The sequence below is a fragment of the Aphis gossypii genome, chromosome 1, assembly GCF_020184175.1.
Source record: "Aphis gossypii isolate Hap1 chromosome 1, ASM2018417v2, whole genome shotgun sequence".
Taxonomy (NCBI): Eukaryota; Metazoa; Arthropoda; class Insecta; order Hemiptera; family Aphididae; genus Aphis; species Aphis gossypii.
Genome location: NC_065530.1, coordinates 34,280,814 through 34,304,091, shown reverse-complemented (window position 1 = coordinate 34,304,091; position 23,278 = coordinate 34,280,814). Strand labels below are relative to the sequence as shown.

At 27.2% G+C, this 23,278-nt stretch overlaps 2 protein-coding genes, 1 long non-coding RNA gene and 1 pseudogene across 3 annotated transcripts; 3 read left to right on the top strand and 1 right to left on the bottom strand.

Annotated features, from left to right (window-relative positions):
• Positions 1-89: 89 nt before the first annotated feature.
• On the top strand, positions 90-2,971 carry LOC126550477 (uncharacterized). Its single transcript, XR_007604596.1, has 3 exons — positions 90-636; positions 1,844-2,054; positions 2,121-2,971. It is a non-coding gene; the product is annotated as an uncharacterized LOC126550477 (long non-coding RNA).
• LOC114126896 (cathepsin B-like) lies at positions 2,807-5,496 on the bottom strand. Its single transcript, XM_027990939.2, has 7 exons — positions 5,346-5,496; positions 5,032-5,292; positions 4,725-4,940; positions 4,432-4,632; positions 3,543-3,687; positions 3,340-3,456; positions 2,807-3,274 (listed from the first exon to the last, which is right to left on the bottom strand). Exons 2-7 carry the CDS (start codon positions 5,170-5,172, stop codon positions 3,054-3,056), a joined length of 1,041 nt encoding a protein of 346 aa, XP_027846740.2. The 5' UTR covers positions 5,173-5,292; positions 5,346-5,496; the 3' UTR covers positions 2,807-3,053.
• A 6,407-nt stretch (positions 5,497-11,903) lies between these two features.
• On the top strand, positions 11,904-13,644 carry LOC126550761 (uncharacterized; annotated as a pseudogene).
• A 274-nt stretch (positions 13,645-13,918) lies between these two features.
• On the top strand, positions 13,919-19,305 carry LOC126548883 (uncharacterized). The gene is made up of 9 exons (XM_050196935.1): positions 13,919-14,299; positions 14,390-14,482; positions 15,315-17,555; positions 17,615-17,725; positions 17,783-18,093; positions 18,150-18,459; positions 18,521-18,625; positions 18,715-19,189; positions 19,250-19,305. Exons 1-9 carry the CDS (start codon positions 14,140-14,142, stop codon positions 19,278-19,280), a joined length of 3,837 nt encoding a protein of 1,278 aa, XP_050052892.1. The 5' UTR covers positions 13,919-14,139; the 3' UTR covers positions 19,281-19,305.
• Positions 19,306-23,278: the final 3,973 nt, after the last annotated feature.

Below are 23,278 nucleotides of genomic sequence, written 5' to 3'. Positions count from 1 at the left end.
TCGTACCACGTTGCCGCACTGTGCCGAGCCGTGGAGGTTGTGCCGTTGTCGTCGAATCTTTGGTTGGAGGACGACAGGAGGGGAATAGACGGGATGTTACCGGAGAACTGTTCGGCTGTCTAATCATGAAACACGGCGAGCGACGTTCTTATCAATTTACGTTTTATTCGTTCATTTTGAGTCACAGATATAATAATATTATACTATAATTGCACTAATATAATTATATAGTATATAATATCTGTGTTTTGAGCACGATTTTTTTGAATCTTTAATCTTGGTTTTAAGTACAATTTACGAATACATTTTATGCACCCACTCTTGATACCATGGTCATCGTTATCTCAGAGATAAGGTCAAGTCAAATACTATAGATTTAAAATAGAATCTACTAATATAATAATTTGTATTAATCTTTGTGTAATACTTTTCTCATTGTACATAACTTATTAAATATTTTGTAAAAAAAATTAACCATTTTTCCACGTTTATTAATATCATAAAACTTTTACTACACCAAGATATGAATAACTAGGGATATCAAATTATTATAAAAACAATCAACAAATCTTCTAGTACCCATTACTCTGTGGAACAAACCTTGTTTTAGGAATCCAGTTTATATAATTCTTACAGGTAATTCATTCATTTGTTACACTTTTTATTATATCAAACTATATATATTTCTACAAATTTAATTAACTAAAATGTATTCACTATCGAGTGATAACATTTTAATAATAATAAAATTTGAAATAAGATATCTTATACTTCGCTATAAACCATAAAGTAAATAACATGAATACTAAAAAGTGAAACTTTTTCTAATTTTTGTATATTATTATCAGTAGGTCTATCACCATTCACCGCAAAAAAAGAATTTTAAATTTAAAATAAAAATAAGGTTTAAAGGGGTTTACATAGGCAACCTACTATAATTTGAAGCGTTACAGTAGTACGGTGTCCCCTAGAAAATCTACAAGCCTCCCATATTCTTATCTATGGTATTTGGTCAAGTATATCCACTTTTTTTCAGTTCAATTCAACACTAAGTTTTCCTTTAAATAACTATAGAGAAAACTCGGAAGTCTCATTACAGGAAAAATGTAATGAGCGTTTGAATTTTAAATTTTTACGAAATCGCATAACGATAACGATTTTCAAAATTTGTTATTATTCAATAAATATAAGTCGTAGATACTTAAAATTTTCACCGTTTCTTTAGATTGGCATTTTCTTTGCATAATTTAATTTTCAAAATATTTCGCTTATTTTGAGGTTATTTATAGGCATTTGAATTATTGGTTTTTGTTTAGTTTTTTATTTATAAATATCGATACAAAAAATTTGGTCAAGTCAAAATACTTGAAAATTTAATACAAAGTTCCTCATAGTTAGGTAGTCTTATATTGATTCAAAAAATATTTTTATTAACGTTTGAAGTTCAAAATCATCAATATTTGAGAATTATTTTGTAGTTAAAATTTATAAAAAAAATTTGTACAAATAGCTAAAAATTGATAATTTAATAATAGATTTTCCATACATTTGGATTACAATAATTATAAAAGAACGTTAAAAAATGAAAATATTTTATCTAAAGTTTTAATCTTTACGAAATCAAAACTTCACTCGTAAAAAAAACAGTAAAATAATATTTCCTTATAGGTATATTTATTTCTAGTTTTTATTATTATTAAATATTTATAATTTAAATTCAAATTTTGAACTTCAGACACTATTAAAAAAAATTGTGCTTATGTATTTTTAATATATTTAATTTTCTAAAATGTTAACAATTTATTTGTGATCTTATTTGAGTTTATCATTGTTTTTATTTTAGATAATACACCAAATACGCTATATTTGAATTATTTTGCAAAAATAATCTCTATAATTTTGGATAACAAAATCACTAACACAATCACCCTAGAATTTCTAGACTCTAGATCAAGATGCTTTGGTTGCAGTTCGTAATGGAGTTTTTACTTTCTAGTGAACTTTCAAATGATCAACCAGCAATTATAAACTTGTCAGTTTTTACAATCATGCAAGTAAATAATATCATTATAAGCTTTTTTATAAGGATAAATGTAATATTTTATTTATCTGGCTTTTAGAAAAAACTTTGTTTACTTGAAGAATTATCAGTTAAAGATCGTCAGAACAAAAATATTGTTAAAGAAATTAAAACTAGGTAAAGTTCAAAATCAAATTACTTATCATTTACCTATTTAATCAGACAGTTTTATAAAATTAATTATATTTTACTTATCAACAACCTTAAAAAAGTAATTCACTTTTTATTCTTAAATTATTACTTTTGTAACAAAAACATGATATTTGAGAATGAAAAATAAAATTTATGTGCCTAATATAAACTGTATATACTATATGATATACATATTTATTGAACTAGCCTTATAAATATAATTTAGCTTTGTCTATTCTTCCTAATCCCTGATAATATTTTGCTGTGGTCACTAATATTCAATTTATATTGTGGTTATCAATAAAAAAATTAAACTGTTTCTAGTTTGCTATAATATATTTTTATTAAAAATTATAATGAGATATTTTATAAAATAAAAATAAATATGACTTACTATTAATAATAATTAAACTTACAATAATAATAAATTTATACCAGAAAATAAGTATATTTTGTAAATGGAAGGTTTTTCACTTATCTATTTATAATATAGCATAAACAAAAACAAATAGTTTTGTACTATTATTATTGCTACCTAAAATCAATGATTTTAAGTCATCTAATAAATTTAAAAAAAATTGAAAACTGCATTAATACATCGTACAAAATACAAATCAATTTATTAAACACAAATAAATAATAATATAATAGGTACTCTTATTTATTTTATTTTATAATTTATTATATCAAATCAAAATTAGCTTATGGTTGATAATAGATAATACGCTCAGAATATTAAAAAAAAAAAAAAAAAAAAAAGTATCTAGTAATAATAAAAACGGTTTGACTCATAGTAAATAATTATGGAATTCGTAAATGTTTAATCTATAAATAAGGCAAATTAATATGCTGGTAAACCAGCATTAATTTGTCCTTCAATACCACACTCGTCACTTCCTCGCAATATTTTGAAAAAACCATCACTACCCCAATCAGTATTCCATGAATTAGCTATCAACCAGTATGGTATATTACCATTTTTATCATCTTTATGAACACCCCAACCAAGTATTCTAATTGCATGACCTCCGAGAGCCTTACCAGCAACATGTTTATACACTCCTATAAATAAAAAAAATATTAAAAGTTGCGTATTTAATAATTAATAATTAAAAACTAATACTAACCATCTCTGTAATTTACAAAATCTTCATACACAGTAAATGCGCCTTCAACTGGACCATTTCTATAAATTTCTTGTCTGATTTGGTCAACGTCATTACTAATCGAGTATGCAATTTTACCTGATATTAAAAAAAAATATTGTCAATTCCAATTAGGTAATAAAAATATTAGTATTTTTGTATTTTATTGAATTTATATTATTTACCGCGGTGTAAATCTTTTTCATAAGGCACTTTGTATCCATCCTCACATTTTTTTACACATTTAGGAGTTTTACCTCCTTCCTTACATGGTCCTCGAGTACCATTCACGTGATGTTCACACGGAGCAATTTCGTATGGAATACATCCCTGTATCAAAAACGTAATGAATAATATTATATTAAATAAGTATTTATGATTTAATTATGACGTGCTTTTGCCACACACGAACATGTTTAGTTAGACCCATTATCTTCTTGAAGATTAATTTAAAATTTAAAATACTAGTTTAATTTATTAACAATTAAATCAATTTATTATGATTTTATTTCACAGTAATGTTTATTATGAGAAATATATTATATTAAAAATAAGTACCAGAAAATCAAAAATATTTAATCTAAATATTGCAAAGTTAGTTTCAGTACACAATTGTTGATATAAACTGTGTAAACTATAGAGTCTAGAGCACTAAAGTTCCTATATCCTACAAGGGACAAAGATGAATCGTTGAATGTTTGCAATGTATAATTTTTATTTTCTATAAAGTAACCAATTGCGTAAATTACCAATGATAATTTTGGTAGAGATTCATTTAGGTTATAATAATATCACCTATCAGTTAATTTTATTTATTTGAAAATATAAAATATCTAAATATAAATACTTTCATACTATTATAATGGGTTCTATTCAAAATTGTAAATCGTATCTACCTACTACCTATATTTAAAAACCAAAATAAATAGGTAATAAATATTATGAACAGATTCATAAATTACGAGTATTACAACTATTAGGAACTAACTACTAACAGATAAAAAAATGACCACAAATTTAAAAAAAGTAGATATAATTTATACTAATTTAAAATCAAAGAATACATAACATTACCAATTTAGATCCATATGGACCTCCGCTAACAATGCCTTTATTTTTCCAATAGTTCCATGCCGCTCCTGGGAAGCCACCATTGCATCCAAAACCACAAGTCCAACAACAGGAAACTAAATTCTCAGCCGAAAAATAGAAATTTTTCGTTCCGTTTGAATGAATGCAGACACGGTCAGACATAGCTTCTACAGCTCCAAAAGCCTGTAAATACCGATGAAAAAGTAAAAAAATTGTCGCGGGGCGCAAATTCAAACTGCAGATAATTAATAAACTTTAGTAAAACAGAATTATACCCAACAAGACCCGCACGAGCCTTGGTCCCTGACTTCTCTAATGGTCGGGCAATTCGGCCAGTGTTCCCTAGCGTCGAAATTCTCCGGCAGATCAGTCACTGCGTCGGTGTAAGACAAAAGTTGTTCCAGTTTTGGATAATGCTTGTTCATCTCGTGCACGCCCATCAATCCTTTGATATAAGAAAGCGAAGTGTCCTTATGAAAATTGCGGCCGGCCTGAAATAAATGTAATACGTGAAAACAACAACATATTATAAATCATGCATAATCGACAAAGCACGACGGTCTACGCGTTATTTAGACGTACGCTCCAATAATCTTGTATCGAATTTATGTGATCGATGAAGTCATCCGACAACGGGTGCATGTCGTCGCGGATCGCATCGTCGCAGCGTCCGAAACCGAAAATTAAAACGCCCGCGAGCGCGAATATCGTCGGCTTGAACATTTCGTCGTAAGTTTCGTCTGGAAACGGTTTTATATAGCTGTTATACGCGGTTACTGAACTGCAGCAGCTGTACCGCGTGCAAAGCGACCTGTTCTGGCGAGTGGCGGCAGAGGACTAAAACTAAAATATGTTGTTTAATCAATGCTCTATATTATGAATATTATAATACGAACGTAAAAACACGACGTGTTTATTCTATAGAGGACTTTGATTGACGATAAAACGCAGGCGTACGTGCGCGTAGAGTCCGACGAGAGACTAAAGAGGGAAGCCGTGTCGTCAGTGTTATATACACACGCGGAAAGATTATAATATATATATATATATATATAGATATTATATACGTGTACATGTATACAATGTATTGATGTGTTATGCCCTCCTAATGGTTCGATCAGAGGTTTTTTCATTCAGATCAACGATAATAATATTATGTACGGCGCACTGTGATTGTGAGCAACGAATAACTCACGCGATAACCTTTGGGCATTATATAGGAACTAATAACTATATGTAACTATATGTAATAACCGACCTCGACCGGTTTTATCGCCCCGGCGGATCGTAGAGGATGTCCCATAACTCCAATGCACCGTCGTAGTCCATCGCGGTCTTGGGGTTGGTGCCGTTGGTGGTCATAATGATAATAATAATATAGGGTTGTTCGGTTTACACGATATACGTGATGTTGCATAGAAATTCTGATTTTTAACATTAATATACCGATCGTCCGATCGCAAGGACGAGACTGCGAAAGACATAATATATTATTTTTTTTATAATTCATCGCTTGTTCAATGATACATATTATAATATTTGTCACAAAGAAAAAAAAATTGATATAAAAACTTATTGATGGAAGGACGATCTTCCCTCCCTACTACGATCCAATATGCGTACATCACTATAATACGTATACATATTATTGTATCTGGAGGTAAGACTCTACCATCGTTATATTATATATTTAATTCTATCGTCGAAATTTGTGTATACTGGAAAATACAAAGAAATCGAACACTACTTGTATTATTGTGTAGCTATGCTACAGGTGCACATAGGCAATAAAATTGTTCGAGTGCTACAGATATACTTAGGATTTTAAAGGATTAGGTTTTTCACGACTTTATTAAATTACTATACATCATATTATTTTCTATTTATTTAGCGCGTGTTATACTGTTATTATATAATATATGTTAATTGTTAATAATTTTCGTCTACGAGTCGTATCCTGCTTGTATGCCTTATTCTTTATATTAATATAATATATATTATATATGTTTATACTTTATAGGTAATGCAACTAAAAAAGCATATGATTGTTTTAAAAAAAGAAAAAAAACATGACCAAAATTAACATGAAGTAGTAGTGAAACCAACTCTATTGTCCGACAGAATATTTTTATTTTATTTTAATTAAATAACTCAACGCTTACCCTGTATATAATGAAATTATATGTTATAGTTTATGTTGATGTATTATGTATATAATATACAGCAATTAGTCGTATTAATGTCCGTCCGTGTTGTTACTTATTCAAAGGGGAAGGGTCACAATTTCTATCTACGTATTACGATTTTTTATTTTTATTGTTTTTATTAGCAAAAGTATCAACTTAGTACCCAGTAGGTACCATGTATAGTGTATACCTACTAAATTACATTAGATATAAGTGTACATTTTATAAAATATATGTATGCGTCACCCGAAATAATAAATAAATAAATAATAATACTTAATACTTATATAGGTATGTTTGATGGTTACGTGAATCACGAAAAATAAATCAAATTCGTGTATTTTATTATATATTAGTTCTAATTACAAATTTATTTATAATTGTAATTAAAAATATATTATTTATCCAAATTAAATTATCTATATTTTTTTGTATTGAGAAATTCTAGGTACTAGGTAGGTTATATAATTGTTATATACATAGAGGTGATATTATATTTATTTATTTATGATTTTATAATTTTATACAATAGAGCAGTATTCGGCCTGGTGATCGTTTTTGAACACTGTGATCGCATTTAAAAATTTGAAAAGTATTTCGAGAACCGTGTTTGACAAATATAAAAAAAAAATTAATCTTGTTTAACAAATGTTTAATTATCATGTAAAAATGTTACAAGTTAACAACTACAAATTAGAGAATAACAAAATTACAACTGTTTGAATAGCTGTTGGATAAATATACTTAATGTGATTTTTGGTGCATGGAATGGAAATGGTTAATGATTATATTATGATGTTGACATATTATACAGTTCCTACTGAAATAATATAAGGTTTACATTATTTAAATATTTTAAAGTCATACAGTTTACGTGGGTGAAAATTCATTGAAATTTCAAAAGGGGGTGCTTATATTTTAAACCTACAGATTATGTAAGATGAAAGGCTGCGCTCAATAATGAAATTTAAAAATGCTAATAATACATACAAGCTTACGATCCTATTGAAATATTGTAAACAGCCTACTAACAAACTCAAATAATGCTCTTGCCTCTTACCTTTATGACCTTACGTTTGATTATAGGCCAAAATTCATTCAAAAATAATTAAAGCTAAAAACACAAGATTGGTTCTGTTGGACGCAAATTATCTATGTCATTATTGTCATTGTAATTACAACACATGTACGGATGTATATAACGTCCTTACTGCGTCACAAGTTTACAACACTCACAACAAATACCTATATTATGCATTCTACACCAGCCGCCTTGGAACGAGTATAATAGTAGAAAACCTTAATCAAAAATAGTATTAACAGTATTTATCATCTTAATGCGATCAAACAAATGTTGGCATTACACTGATTTGCCGAAAAAAGAGGTGTCGTCTTGATCATGCTAAATGTTGATGCTAATGGTAGGTACAAGGTACTTATACAATAGATAACTACAATAAATATATTTAGGAACTTAATTTGAATGAAATTGTAATATTTGAGAGCCGTTATTCAGGTGTACCTATTTGATTAAACATTTCAATTATTTCAACTAGAACTGGGAAGTCGATTTAACAGAAATCAACCTAAAATTGAATATTGATGCATTTTTCAGTAATAAAAAAAAAAATAAAAAAATAAGCTAATTATAAAATTATAATAAAATCGCTCTACTAAACCTTTAAATTAAAGCTAAAAAAATATTGATTTGATTTTATTAAAAAATATTTCAATGATTTATTTAAATTTTACCATACTTTTGTTGATATTTAATCTGTTCTTTTCTTAATAATTGAGATTACATTTTAAACAGTAAGGATATATGTATATTTACACAATATTAACCAAATTGATTTTTTTTTAAGATTCGATTTTGTATATAGAAATTAAAAACCATAGAGATTTGTCATTTCCATCAAATATTTATCAAGGATTTTCTAGACATAATATATTTTTTTAGACCTTTTTGAACAATAATTTATAGACTTTGGACATTTTAAATTGCTTACCTGCTATTGCCTATTCCTTTTAAACTACTTTTTAGTTTTAGATTTTGTTAACAATATTTTTATTTCTATGTCAAAAATCTTGAAAACTGTAATAAGATTCTTTATTATAAGTTATATTTTCAGAACTTAAAAACATCGAAAATAAACATGTAACGGTGACACCCGTTTTGAATACTACAGTTTTAGAAAAATGTTATGTATACATTTTTTTTTATTTATTTATTTCAAAATAATAATATTTGAATGAATAATAATTTATATTTCACTATTTTTGTATTTTTTAAACGTATTTACTATTTCCTACTACAGTACTACTATCAAATATGTACATGATAAGATACATTTTTGTAACACATAAATTAAATTAGATCTTGTTTACTGTAAGTAAAATATTTATTAAATGTAAAGTGTTTCCTTACTTATTATTTTATCGTCAAAAATTATCAGAGTTAAATTAATTTTCTGAAGAACTTTTAGATTACCTGATATATATTACATTCTTATGAAATATTTTAATCATTACAACAATTTTATAATCCAAAATGTAGGAAATGGAATAAACTAGTCACTAGATTAGATTCCCTAATAATGAAATTTATTTAAAAAATCTTTGGAATACGTCAATAGCATTTGGTAAAAGGTTTGAACTTTGAACCAGTCAATTAAACAAAACAAAAAACAAGCAACTCCTTTTTTTGTATAATAGAGCGAATACTCATCAGTCATCACTGAAATATAATATGAATAATTTATTAAATTTGTTACCAATGATTAATCATAGCATGTAAAAAACGGTCTTCGGCAAAGATGATTTATATTTACATTTATTACTATTGTCTATTTGTAATCAATTTTTCTATAGTAAATACTCATACGGTAGGCTGAGCTAATTATTTCCAACATCATATATTACAGGGGTGGCCAAACTTTTTTGGTCACGATCTACTAAAAATATACTTCACCTTTTCACCTTTAAGGGTCGAATTCCGTAGAATTTTTTTTTATGATTAAATAACTATAAATTATAATTATTAAGAAACATGTAGGGCGCGTTGCCCTAAAAATAAATTCTAACAATGATCGACTTTGAAATTGTCCGCTATCGACTGTTTGGCCACCCCTGATATATTATATTATTACCATATTATTGTTATATTGTATGCATTTTTAAGTCCAAACGGGCATACCGTAGAAATATAAAATGATGTGTATACCTACAATATCGTAAATAGCTTAACATTAATTGTCTAAATATTTTAGACAGTACGCCTACTTTTCTTAATAATAAGGAAAAATAAATTATTACACAAAACAATAGTAAGTTTTCGAAAAAAATCGATTTTCTTATCTTATCATAATATAAAGATAAATAACAGTAAATAATTAATATTTTTACCAAATTTGTATACTAAAAGTTTCTATACCTACAAGGTATAATTTTCAAAATATTAGATTTTTCGCTATTTATACTTTATTAAGTATAGACATTCAAAATGTTTTATTTTTTTTCTGTGAATATTGATTAAAAATGTATGCTAAATCAATAAATTTGAAATTTTAATACAAAGTTCCTCTTAAACTATGAAGTTACAATCGGTTGATACTAAAAAAAAAATTAATATGGAGAGTAAATCCATAATTATTTTTTAAATGCGTTTAAAATTAAAATCTTCAAAAAATTCGTCAAAATTACGTTCAAAATATTTTATTATTAAAAATTCATACTAAAACTGAAAATTGAACACCTTCTGATTTTTTTATAAGGAACTTTATATTACATATTTAAACTTACATAACATGCCTACGTTAAAAATGTTATAATCATTAATGAAAATTAAATAATAAAAATGTTGACATTGTCAAGTGTCTATATACGTTTTAACACTTAAAAGTTGTCAAAATATTTTGACAATTAGATTATACATATAAAATAGGCACTTGTACAAATATTTGATAGAGATTTGAAGTCCTCGTTTTTTTTTGTTTCTGTTTAAATAACAACATAACCAAAACTTTAAAAAATGGATTTTACTGGAAACTGATGTTTTGTAAATATTTAATCATAAATATCACTTGTCAGGCTACTACGTTTTAAAATTATACTTATATAATTATATTTTAGTATATTATGTAAATGTATATAATAGTATAATATGTTATTAATATTTTTAAAGTAAAGTAGGTGTAAAATGGGGATTCTAGAACCTCCTCCCCCTTAAATTTACATGTAAAAGGATAGGCATGGCCTGTATAGGCAACAACTACACAACTCATCCCAAACTTGTATTAATTACTCAATATAGGCAACCCGCAACACGCATAAGCCCAACACCATCACCAGATCCTACACGTAACCGGCATATATTTTATACCTTCTCCTTCAAACCCTCACTTTTTGAAGAAAAATAATATATATAATATTCTGATTTCGACTAAATATGACACCTGACCATCAAATATTTTTCCCCTTCCCAATCAATTATATTTCTTCCCCTTTTATTTACACACACACACACACACACACACACATAACATATTTACCATCACATACATACTAAACGCAGTACACACACACATATATTACATAAGTAATCTTACATCACACACACACACGCACACATACACAACAACCAAACATATTATATATAGTTAACATATCGATACCTATTTTATTCATTTACGAATAAGCACCTAAATCATACGTTATGCATTGCATAGGAATGTTTCACACACACACACACACACACAATTATGGTTTATGGTGTGTATACTGTAAAATTAAAAAATGATAATAATTTACTCTGAATAAGTTTACATTAAATATATGATGAAGAATACACTAGTTTCAATGAAACTATGGGGGTTTATGTATGTATTGCATGGTCTTTAGGACATTTCGACTTATGTAATAAATATAGTATGTATTATTTATATGTGTATTCATTGAAATTTATGATAATATTACATGATTTTGTCTAAATTATGATATTTTTGTGTAGTTTTAAGTATGTTATGATATTTTTACATGATTTTATAAGAAATTTACAGATTTTATAGCAGTGAAACAAAACGCATTGAATCAGTATTCTAGGAATTACATGATGTTTTTAATATAAAGAACTCTAATGAAGGAACAGAACCTACAGTGCAACCGACTGCAACCAGTGAACGTTTATTTAATTCTTTAATAAAAACATTTACTGATAGAAAAATTCCATTAGACAATATAATTGGTTTTGCGTCGGATGGCTGTAATGTCATGATGGGCAAAAACAATTCGGTTGCTTCACGTTTTCGTGAATTATGCCCTGGAATTGTAATTCTCAAATGTATATGCCATAGTGCACATCTTTGTGCTAGTGAAGCATGTAAGATGTTGCCACGCATATGTGAGGATTTGGCTAGAAATATATTTTCTTTTCTCCATAGTAGTTCTAAACGTCAATGTGCCCTTAGACAATTTCAAAACTTTTTAGATTTAAAACCACATAAAATACTTCACACTTCTCAAACACGTTGGTTGTCATTGGAAGCTGTAGTGAAACGTATACTCGAACAGTGGAGTGCACTCCAATTATATTTTAATGATACATATCTTAGTCAAAAATTACTGACTACTGAACAAATTTATCAGGGTTTAAATGACCCAATAGTTAAAATGTATTTCAGTTTTTTTATCATGGATTTTACCAAAATTTAATGATTTTAATAAATATTTCCAAACAGAAAAAGTTGTTATTACTGATCTACATGAAAAGATTCGTTCTCTTTATACTGATATTTTGTTAACATTTTTGAAAAGAGATTATGTCATGAGCACAGAACTTAGTAAAATAGAACCAAGAGTAGAAGAATATCAATTACCTAATAATCAAATGTATCTAGGTGTACAAGTATTACAAATGATGAGTATGCCTAATGTTATAAAAAAAAAGAGGAGTTGATCCACTTTTTTGATCGGTGCTGACAGTTTTTACAAAAAGCAGCTGAAGAACTTAGAAAACGTTATAATATGGATGATAAATATTTAAGTAAATTATCAATGTTAACTGCAAAACATGCATTATCATTGAACTTTCGTGAACACAATCCTTCTTTACAACCATTAGTAACATTATTTCCAAGAATTGTTGATGAAACAGATTATGAACTAATTCACAAAATTGATGATCAGTGGAGAGCTCTTTCATTGGAACATAACTCTTTTCTAGAAAGCATTACTACATTGGAGTACTCAGATGATCCTCCAGACTTACTATGGTAAAATATTAAATTTGATTAAAATTAATTAAAAAAATTAATAATTTTAAAATTTTATTAAGGTCTCGTATAAAAGAATATAGAGGACATCACAAAACGTTTCAAGAACTTGCGGATTTTTCACTGGCAGTTACGGCTGTAGATAGTTACTTAATATCTACAGCCGTGCTGGCAGTTTTAAGTCTACCGCATTCTAATGCTGACTGCAAACGTGTATTCTCTAAAGTAAATGGAATTAAGACCAAACACAGATGCCGTCTCATAACATCTACAATAAATGGCAATCTTTTAGCAAAACAATGTGTAAAGGGAGGAATATACAAAGATCAAAATTGTATTAACTTTACTCCAACTCAAAGAATGATTAATTCTATGACAAGTGCAGTTCTATATCCTACTACATATAATCCTACAATTACTGAACCTGATATTATGTCCACAAATAATTTGAATACATCAATTTATATTCCAGATGACTAATTAATTATTTAATTTTATATTTTTTATATGTGATAATTTTAAAATGACTTAGGTACTTAAAAGTTGTGAAATTGTATTTTATATTATTTAACTTCATTTTATTATGCATCTACTTATTTATACTATTGAATTTTACAATTTATTTTTCATGACAATATTATAACTAACTATAAACAGCTAATTTGTAACATTATATTATTTTGTATTTTTAATTATTGATTATAACTTTTTCTTTAATATCTTTAACAGTTTACGAATGAAAAAACTTTTCTTTATTATAATAATATGTGATTATAATATGTCATTACTCATTATGTGAATGTGAATAATAACGTACGATATTGTACGATAATTTTGGGGCCCTGATTGTACGATTAAGTACGATAAATAAAATCAGTTTGGTACGATTATTAGGTTTTAAAAATCTGGCAACACTGATAATGAGGGATGTGGTATCTCTGTAACCAAGTCCGTTCCAAATACAAACCTGTACAGAACTACAGAACCACCTGCTGACTGCTGAGTCATATTTGAGTATTGTCGGCGAATAAAAAAGTAGTGCATGAAGCAAAATGTAATCAGTCCATGTACCACCCTTCAAGTGTCAAGTCGTGTTAATTCAGAGTTCCTAAGCTCTAACTATTTCATACTGTTATTTAAAGTACAATTTCTATAATTCATTACCCATATATTCGTTGAAGGGTACAGTGTTGTTTCGCGAGTTCGACTAGTGTTCTTCAGTTTTAAACATAATCATGTTTTCGTGTAGTGTATGCAAAGAAGCCTTTACAATGTACAAAAATCTACAGAGACATGCCAAGTCACACAAATCACCCACTAAAATCGTATGCAGTATTTGCTCAGAAATATTTACGCGAAGAGATAACCTCATCAGACATAATAAAAAAAAACATCGTAAGTATTTTTTTTTTCACAATAAAAATTTACAAATTTATCAGATAAAATATTCATAATCAAATTAATAATAAATAATACTATTTTCAGCTTCAAATATTATAATCCAACAACAACCAACCATAACCAAGCGAGAAATTCAAGATTTTATTAAACCAGCTGCACAAATTTACGATTATGATGGTAAATATATTATTCATAACTTTATATATATAACATAGGTTCTTATTTTATTTTATAAAAAATAGAACGATTAATAAAATATACAAAGTTGTATAAAATCATGGAAAACATATAATAATTTAGATAAAATCCTGATAAATCCCATAATTATAGTTAATCCCGTTAAGATGATATATATATATATATATATATATATGTTGAAAATGTTCATAAAATTGTTCAATAATTTTGATAAATTCATAAAGTAATATATTAATTGATAATATTTCCATACGATTATTATCATAACGCTATTAAAACATACATAAATAATTTTAATTTATTAGGTATATTTTTAAGTATAAACCGATACTTTAATAAATATATTTGATCATATTATACATAATATATAATAATAAAACATGAATATCTTATTTTTTTTATGAAAAACATATACACAATTAATATATAATACCATTAAAAACATAAATAGGCATACTATTTATGTAAAGATCTTAATAAACCATTACGAACACCAGCCTATATTACTGTTACTATTATTTCATGTTATACAAAAGAACGTTGTGTATTATTACTATAACTGAGGTCTATATCATATTTGTTTTTGCTGTTATATATATATACATGTAAGTAATAATAGATAATATACCTACTTCATTTTATTAATGTATATTTTTGAATTCTTTATTTTTCTTCAGGTATTTTTACTAAAAACGTTTATATTTCTAACAACAATTTATCTTTTCTTTCTCATTAAAAACTTTATAGTTTTTCAAGCTGTTACATGCATTTCCATAGTTTTTAGCAATACAATTTTAATTTTTTTTTTCAGTTCAATCTCGCAATGGTCATAAGCGCTCATATCATAAGGAAAATTCAAACAAAGTGGCAAATGCTAAAAAAGCACATTTACTTCTTATACAGTCTCCCGGCTTTATCGAAATTTTGTCTTCTGCAAATAGAAAAGTCGTATGGTATTACACAAAAAATATCAAAAATATTCAAAACTATATTGAATTTTTTAATTCGATTAAATCAGAATTAGTCGAGTTACTTAAATCACAAGCGTCTAAACATCCAATCAAGTTTAATTTAAAGCTGGAAGCTACATACAATATTCCGAATGTTGATAATTCATCAGAGAACCGTTCATTTAAGACCTCAGCTAGACCAATTTTTTCCGAAACTGATGTATGGGAAATTGTTGAAGAAGGTATTATAAAATTAATGTCTGAGCAAGACGAATATTCTAGCAAGGGAAGTGGTTATACGCTACAGTGTATTGACGGATTATTATTAGGCGTATATAAATATACGCCTATGAGCGCTTCATCTTATATTCCGTTACCGAACTTCATTAAAAACAAAAAAGCTGTAATCAACCCGCAAAACTCAGACCAACAGTGTTTCAAGTGGGCTATATTAGCAAAACATGTTACGGGTTCAAATAAACAACGTATAGAAAATTATACAACTCACAAAGAAAAATATAATTTTTCTGGTCTCACGTTCCCAACAGAATTACATCAGGTTAACATTTTTGAAAAAAATAATCCTAATGTAACTGTCAATGTTTACGGACTCGAAAAACATTTTCAACCACCGCAAAAATTTCCAAAATATGAAGTGTTTCCATTGAAGGTGGTAGATGAAGAAAAAACAGATCATTTCGACCTGTTACTAATAACCGATGATGAAAATTCTCATTTTACCTACATCTCTAATTTTTCCCGACTTGTGCGATCACAGAAAACCCGACATAAAGCAAGTGCTGTATTTTGTAAACGATGCTTTACATCGTTCGAACCTCTAAATATTAATAAATATGAATTAAATGAAAGCATACGATTTAAAGAACACAAGTTAATATGCGGAACACACAAACCAATTTTACCTCGAATGCCTACCCCCGGATCGATGTTAGAATTCGACGCATGGAAAAAAACTCAACGACATCCGATAGTTATATATGCTGATTTTGAAGCACTACTAAGAAAATCCGATGAAAAATGTGGGAACAATACAAAAGCTATTCAAAAACACGAGGCCATGAGTTATGGTTTTATGGTTAAAGCAAATATCGACGTTCCCGCAGAACTGCTTGAACAATTTAATATTCCAACTTCACCTATAATTTTTCGTGGCGATGAAGATAATCAGAATGTAGGTGAACATTTTGTGAAGAGTATCATTAAAATAGCTGAAAACATTAAAAAATTACTACAAACCAACATACCAATAACCTTTACTACAGAACAACAACAAGCACATAATTTATGTAAGACATGTAATTTATGTAAAAACGGTTTCTCTGTGGGAAACCATAAAGTTGCTGATCACTGTCACTTATCGGGTAAATTTCTACAAACATTGTGTAATACCTGCAACCTCAAGCTTCAAACACCAAATTTTGTACCATGTTTTTTTCACAATTTATCGAATTATGATGCACATTTTATTGTAACTGAACTCGGTCTCGATGTAAAAAGAATTTCTATAATACCAAACAGTGAAGAAAAATTCATCTCATTTTCAAAACACGTTTCCAACAACTTTTCAATACGGTTCATCGACACATTAAGATTTATGGCTTCAAGTTTATCAACACTCTCGGAAAATTTATTAACACCAGGATTCGATAAGTTTAGAGAAACAGCTAAACATTTTAATGCCGCAGACTTGCCACTCGTTACTCATAAAGGTGTTTACCCTTATGAGTATACGGATGGTTGGAACAAGCTGGAGCAAACCCATTTACCAGAGAAAGCAGATTTCTATAGTACACTAACAGAATCACATATACAAGAAGAAGATTATGAACATGCAAAAACTGTTTGGAGTCACTTTGGATGCAAGACTTTGGGTGAATACAGTGATCTATATCTGAAAATTGATGTTTTATTGTTGGCTGACGTGTTTGAGAACTTCAGAGACCTATGTTTAACCACATACTGTTTGGACCCATCTTTTTACTATACAGCACCAGGATTCTCCTTTGATTGTATGTTAAAATACACCAGAGTCAAATTAGAGTTACTCACTGAGTATAATATGCTGCTGATGATTGAAAAGGGTAATTATAATAATTATATATAAAAATTTACATATATAATATATATAAATTTATTATAGGAATTCGAGGCGGTTTGACACAAGCAAGTATGAGGTATGCTAAAGCTAATAATGAGAAGACCCTAGATTATGATTCAAAAAAGTCCAAATCATGGTTAATTTATCAAGATTGTAAGTATACATATAGATATATTTTAATTATTTTTTAATATTAATTTATTTTTTTAGGTAATAATCTGTACGGTTGGGCAATGTCACAGTACATGCCCTATGGTGGCTTTGAGTGGGTTGAACCTAATATAGAAGGGTTGAATGATTTGAACGATACATCACCCATCGGACGGATATATGAAGTTGACATTACTTATCCGAAAGAACTCCACGATCAACACAATGATTTGCCTTTCCTTCCTCAAAACAATATCCCAGCTGGCTCAAAAGTTAAAAAACTTATGGCAACACTTCAGTCGAAAAAAAACTATATTATTCATTACCGAAACCTTCAGCAAGCTATAGTCAATGGACTAAAAGTTAAAAAAGTAAATATATAAATGTTTTTATTTTACATTTATAATATAATTATTTTTTATTATAGGTTCATAGAGTAGTTCAGTTTAATCAATCACCATGGCTGGCTCCATACATAGCACTAAACACAGAGATGCGAAAAAAAGCAGCAAATGACTTTGAGAAAGACTTTTTCAAACTTTTAAATAATGCGGTTTTTGGGAAAACCATGGAGTCTATGCGGAAAAGAATAAAAATGGAACTGGTGTCTAGTGATCGTCGTTTACAAAAACTGATAAATCAGTCAACATTCAAACACTGTATTACTTACAATGAAACTCTAAATGCAGTTGCATTAGAAAACAAAATCATTGATTTTTGTAAACCTATTTATATAGGTAAATATAAACATTTTAATTTTTTATTGTCATATTTTTAATATTTTTAATTTTTTATCAGGTTTTGCAGTGCTGGAAATTTCCAAGTGTTTAATGTATGACTATCACTATAACGTAATGCAGAAACATTATGATGATAAAATTGAGCTCATGTATACAGATACAGGTAAATTATTATTATTAGTACTTTTATTAATTTAATTTATTATTTTAGATTCATTGGTATACTTTTATTAATTTAATTTATTATTTTAGATTCATTGGTATACTATATTCAAACTGATGATTTTTACAATGATCTGTTGAACAATCCCAACTTGTTGAATCGAACGGACACTGCAAATCTACCCCGTGACCACCCGTGTTACATTGCTGAGAGAAAGAAGATTCCTGGGCTATTTTCTGATGAAACCGATGGACGTATTATGAGAGAGTTTTGTGCTCTCCGTTCAAAGTCCTACGCTTACATTTTAGAAGATAAGGAGAAAATCAAAGCAAAAGGAATCCGTGGACATGTTGTTAGAAACCACATGACTTTTCAAGATCATAAACGGTGTTTGTTTGGTGATCCCAGTTTGGAAGTAACAGCATCAAACGTCTCTATCCGTTCATTCAAGCACAAATTAAAGACCATCAAATCCAATAAATTAACTTATAACAGTTTCGATGATAAAAGGGTTATACTTGAAGACAAAGTACACACCCTAGCTCATGGACACTATTCTATAGAGTGAGTATATAAATATATATATTTTAATTATTTTTTAATTAACAATTTTGAATTTTATAGGGAGGAACTCGAAGCAGAACTAGATAGTTAGTTTTTTGTAAATACTCCTGTATATATTTTTTGTAAAGATTATGCCTGTATATATAATTTTTTTTTTTTTTATAAATATATTTTACTATAAATTATTTCTTTGTAAATACTTCTGTATAATTTATTTCTCTATACATTTTTATACTTATTGAATTTTTGTAAATATTTTTTCTATAAATTATTTCCATATATTATATAATATATATATTTTTGTAAAGATTATTTTTTTAAAAATATTTTTTGTAAGTATAGTAAGATTAGATAGAAATAAAACTAATTTTTAAAATAAGGTGAAATGTCTCTATTAATATTAATTAGTTTAATATTTTGTAAAATATCTCTATAGATATTAAATTGTTTTTTTGTAATAAAGTCACTTATCCTAATTCGAATCTTTTTAGTATTTTTGTTATATTGTTTCCTTTTCTCGCATGTGTTATTCTTTATATTTTATCTCTGAAATCTGAATTAATAAAAAAAAAAAAAAATCATCAGTTATATACATAGGTAAGTAGAAAAATACGTAAAAATATAGGAAATTTTTATCATTCCTTATTAAAAATAGAAATTCTAGAATTCATCAGTGTTAAATGTTTAGCATATTGAACGATCATATACACACACACACATACAACCGATTAATACCATCATCATCATAATCATCTTCACATAATACCAAATTGACAAAAATAATTAAATACTTTCATATAAACATCAACATATTTTGCTAAATTTCTTATAAAATCATGTAAAAATATCATAACATACTTAAAACTACACAAAAATATCATAATTTAGATAAAATCATGTAATATTATCATAAATTTCAATGAATACACATATAAATAATACATATTATATTTATTACATAAGTCGAAATGTCCTAAAGACCATGCAATACATACATAAACCCCCATAGTTTCATTCATTTCAGTGTACAATAGGTTGCCGAGTGCGCCTTGTATCCTTGTCATTGACTTTTGATGCCAATGTGACAGTAAATGTTAAATGTTAGTTCAATGAGGGGGGCTAACATGCTTTACTAGCCCCCCCCCCCCCAAACATTTTGATAGTTTTATTAGGTATATTGACTTAATATTATTTTATGAAAAAATGATCAACTATCGAAGTTGAAACTTTAGGCATAACATAATATTATATAGATACCTATTTATGCCTGTCATTCTGAATCCTGGGATTCATGGGAGAGACCTCTGTTGTCTATTATTATCGTCGCGACGTCGTTAGTCGAAACTGTGTAAGATAATGATTTTAATTTAGACCCTCCCCCTCAAAAAAAAAATTCTGAGTGTGCCCTTGTAGGTGGGTGTACGAATAAAAAACGATTCTGCGAGAAGAAAATTGCGTGTATTATTCTATACATTTATATTTTACAATATACCTATTCAGTGGCGGATCCAGGATTTTCTCATAAGGGGGCGGGGAGATATAAAATATTTTCGTACATAACATGTGTAGGTATATAAGCTTTATTCTACTAAATTTACAAAACAAGATTCAGTTTCCACGGCCATGGGAGAGATCTATCCCCCCCCCAACCCGTAAAACCGCTACTGTACCTATTTGTATTTAATTTTTGCCGAAAGCATTGCATTTATTAATCGATAATATTATTGATAAATTATAATTAGAATAAATAATAATAAGAATTAGATCCTAAAAATTTCGCTCATTTTTTTTTTGGAACTCTTTTTTTCCTCATTCCTCTAAAAACTATCTGGTTCCTCACCTAACAGTTTACAATTTTTTATTAATACTTAAAAGTTTAAAAAATGATCCTATTATACATAAATATTTTAATAAGTCCAATTAATGTGTACAAAATAATATTATTTCAAATATTTCTAAACATTAAATATATATTTTATTCACAGGCGTAGGATGATCAAATATACTGAGAGTGCTAAATCCAAAATATAAAATTTCAATGTATCATTTATAATACAATATTATATCAATATAATAAGACCAATTTACCACAATAAAATAATTATGGGAGGGGGCTAATCCCAATGTATCTATAATTCTATACATTTACTCAAAAATCAAAACACATATAAAAATTAATGTAAATTTCAATAAATAAATTCCTATTCCTTTAAAATATAATGGAATTAATTCCTTTATTTGTTCCTCTAAAAAGGAACTAAAATCCAGTAATCTTTTCTTAACAACACTAATATAAAGTTATAAGAAACCTCATAGCTCATACTGCATTTGAACAACCTTATTGAAAAAATTTAAATAAATTAATGTTTATAATTAGCTAAAAAACAGTCAATATACTAATTAAATTTATATAGGTAGAAAATGCTAACATAAACATTTGTAAAAATGTCAAGAATATATGGCTATTTGTTATTGAGTCGTATCAGAAAAAAAAATTAATTCTGTATACAAATTTCTGTTTCTATGCCCTCTATGTCTCCCCCCCCCCCCGCTCACCACTTATTTAGAAAATGATTAAGAATTTTTTACTTAAAAGTAATTGTATGTTTTTATATCTAGGGATAAATGAGATAATAACTAATAAGTAAAACTAAAAAAAAATTATCTTCGTATGTTAAAAACTTAAAAATGCATGAGAGATAAGTTAAGAAATAATTGTAAGAAAAAGAATTTAAATTAAAAAAAAAATTATTAAAAAAAAGTAACAGTGATATAAGTATCTTATTATGGATTAGAATGACAATATTGAAAAAATAGTGAGTATTAAAAATGAAGGTAGGTAATAAGTTAATCAGAGACTACTATACTTAATTTTGATTTAGATAAATAATCTTTTTTATTTAATTTATTTAGTTAAGATAATCTTCAGATCATAGTAAAACGAATAGTTTATAATTTCATAGAATAGACATTTTTTAATAACTAATAATCACATTAAAATATTTGATGTACATTTTTTTTTTACCAAGTTTTGATAATTTAGGCGATAAGCTGTAGAATTCTGTGTTTATTAATTTTGTAAATTGTAGGGTATAATAGAGTTGGATTTCGGAACAAGTGTTTATGTACCTAAGTTTAATACTGTTTCATTGCTTAGAACTCGAGTAGTTATACATCATAGAACTAGCAATGCCATATCATGACCCAATATGATATTAAAATACTTAAATATACCAAAATTAATTTTTTTAATAACTTCATAATCCAAGGAATTAGTTTAGATACAAACTAACTTGAAGAAGTTTCATTCTGTATAATGTTTATTCTAATTATAGAATTAGAAGTCCTAATTGTAGACAAATTATTAGTAAACTAATAATATTATTTATTATTGCTATAAGATGTTCTACTTTACAATAATAAATTTTTAAATGTTTGTCAATAATTAAGAATTAGTTTTACATTTGGTTACATAGGTAGAAATGTTTATTCTAAAATAAATGGTATATTATACATCACAAATTAAATTTCAAGATCTAGTGTTTATTTGATATATCAACAGTAATTATTGAAAATTATTATTTAATTAGTATACAAGATAATACTCATGATTATATTACGAAATAAAGTTATTTAATAACATTCAAAGTAATTTATAAAAGAAAATCATGTTTATACTCTATAAGGATAATGATAATTAAGACTAAAAGCAGTATAAACATTTATAGATGGCAACATTACACAATATAAAATTGAATTTATTTTGAGCTCAGCATTAAAATACATCTGTGACACAAATATCCATCAAATTATTCATTTTTCTTCTTGTTTTTTTAGTTGTTTTTCTCGCATCCTATCAGCATCTCTGAAAATAAAATAATTTTATAAGTATATTTAATAGTGAACTAAATTTACACAAAATTAAACATTGATAGGCCATATATTAAAATATCAATTAAGATTTTAAAGCTAGAAATATAGTGAATTAAAATAAATAATAAAAAATAATTGCTGGATTATAAAATGAGTGGTTCACATAATTTTTCTTACACAAAATTATTTCAGTATATTTTTATAGTAATTAGTAAT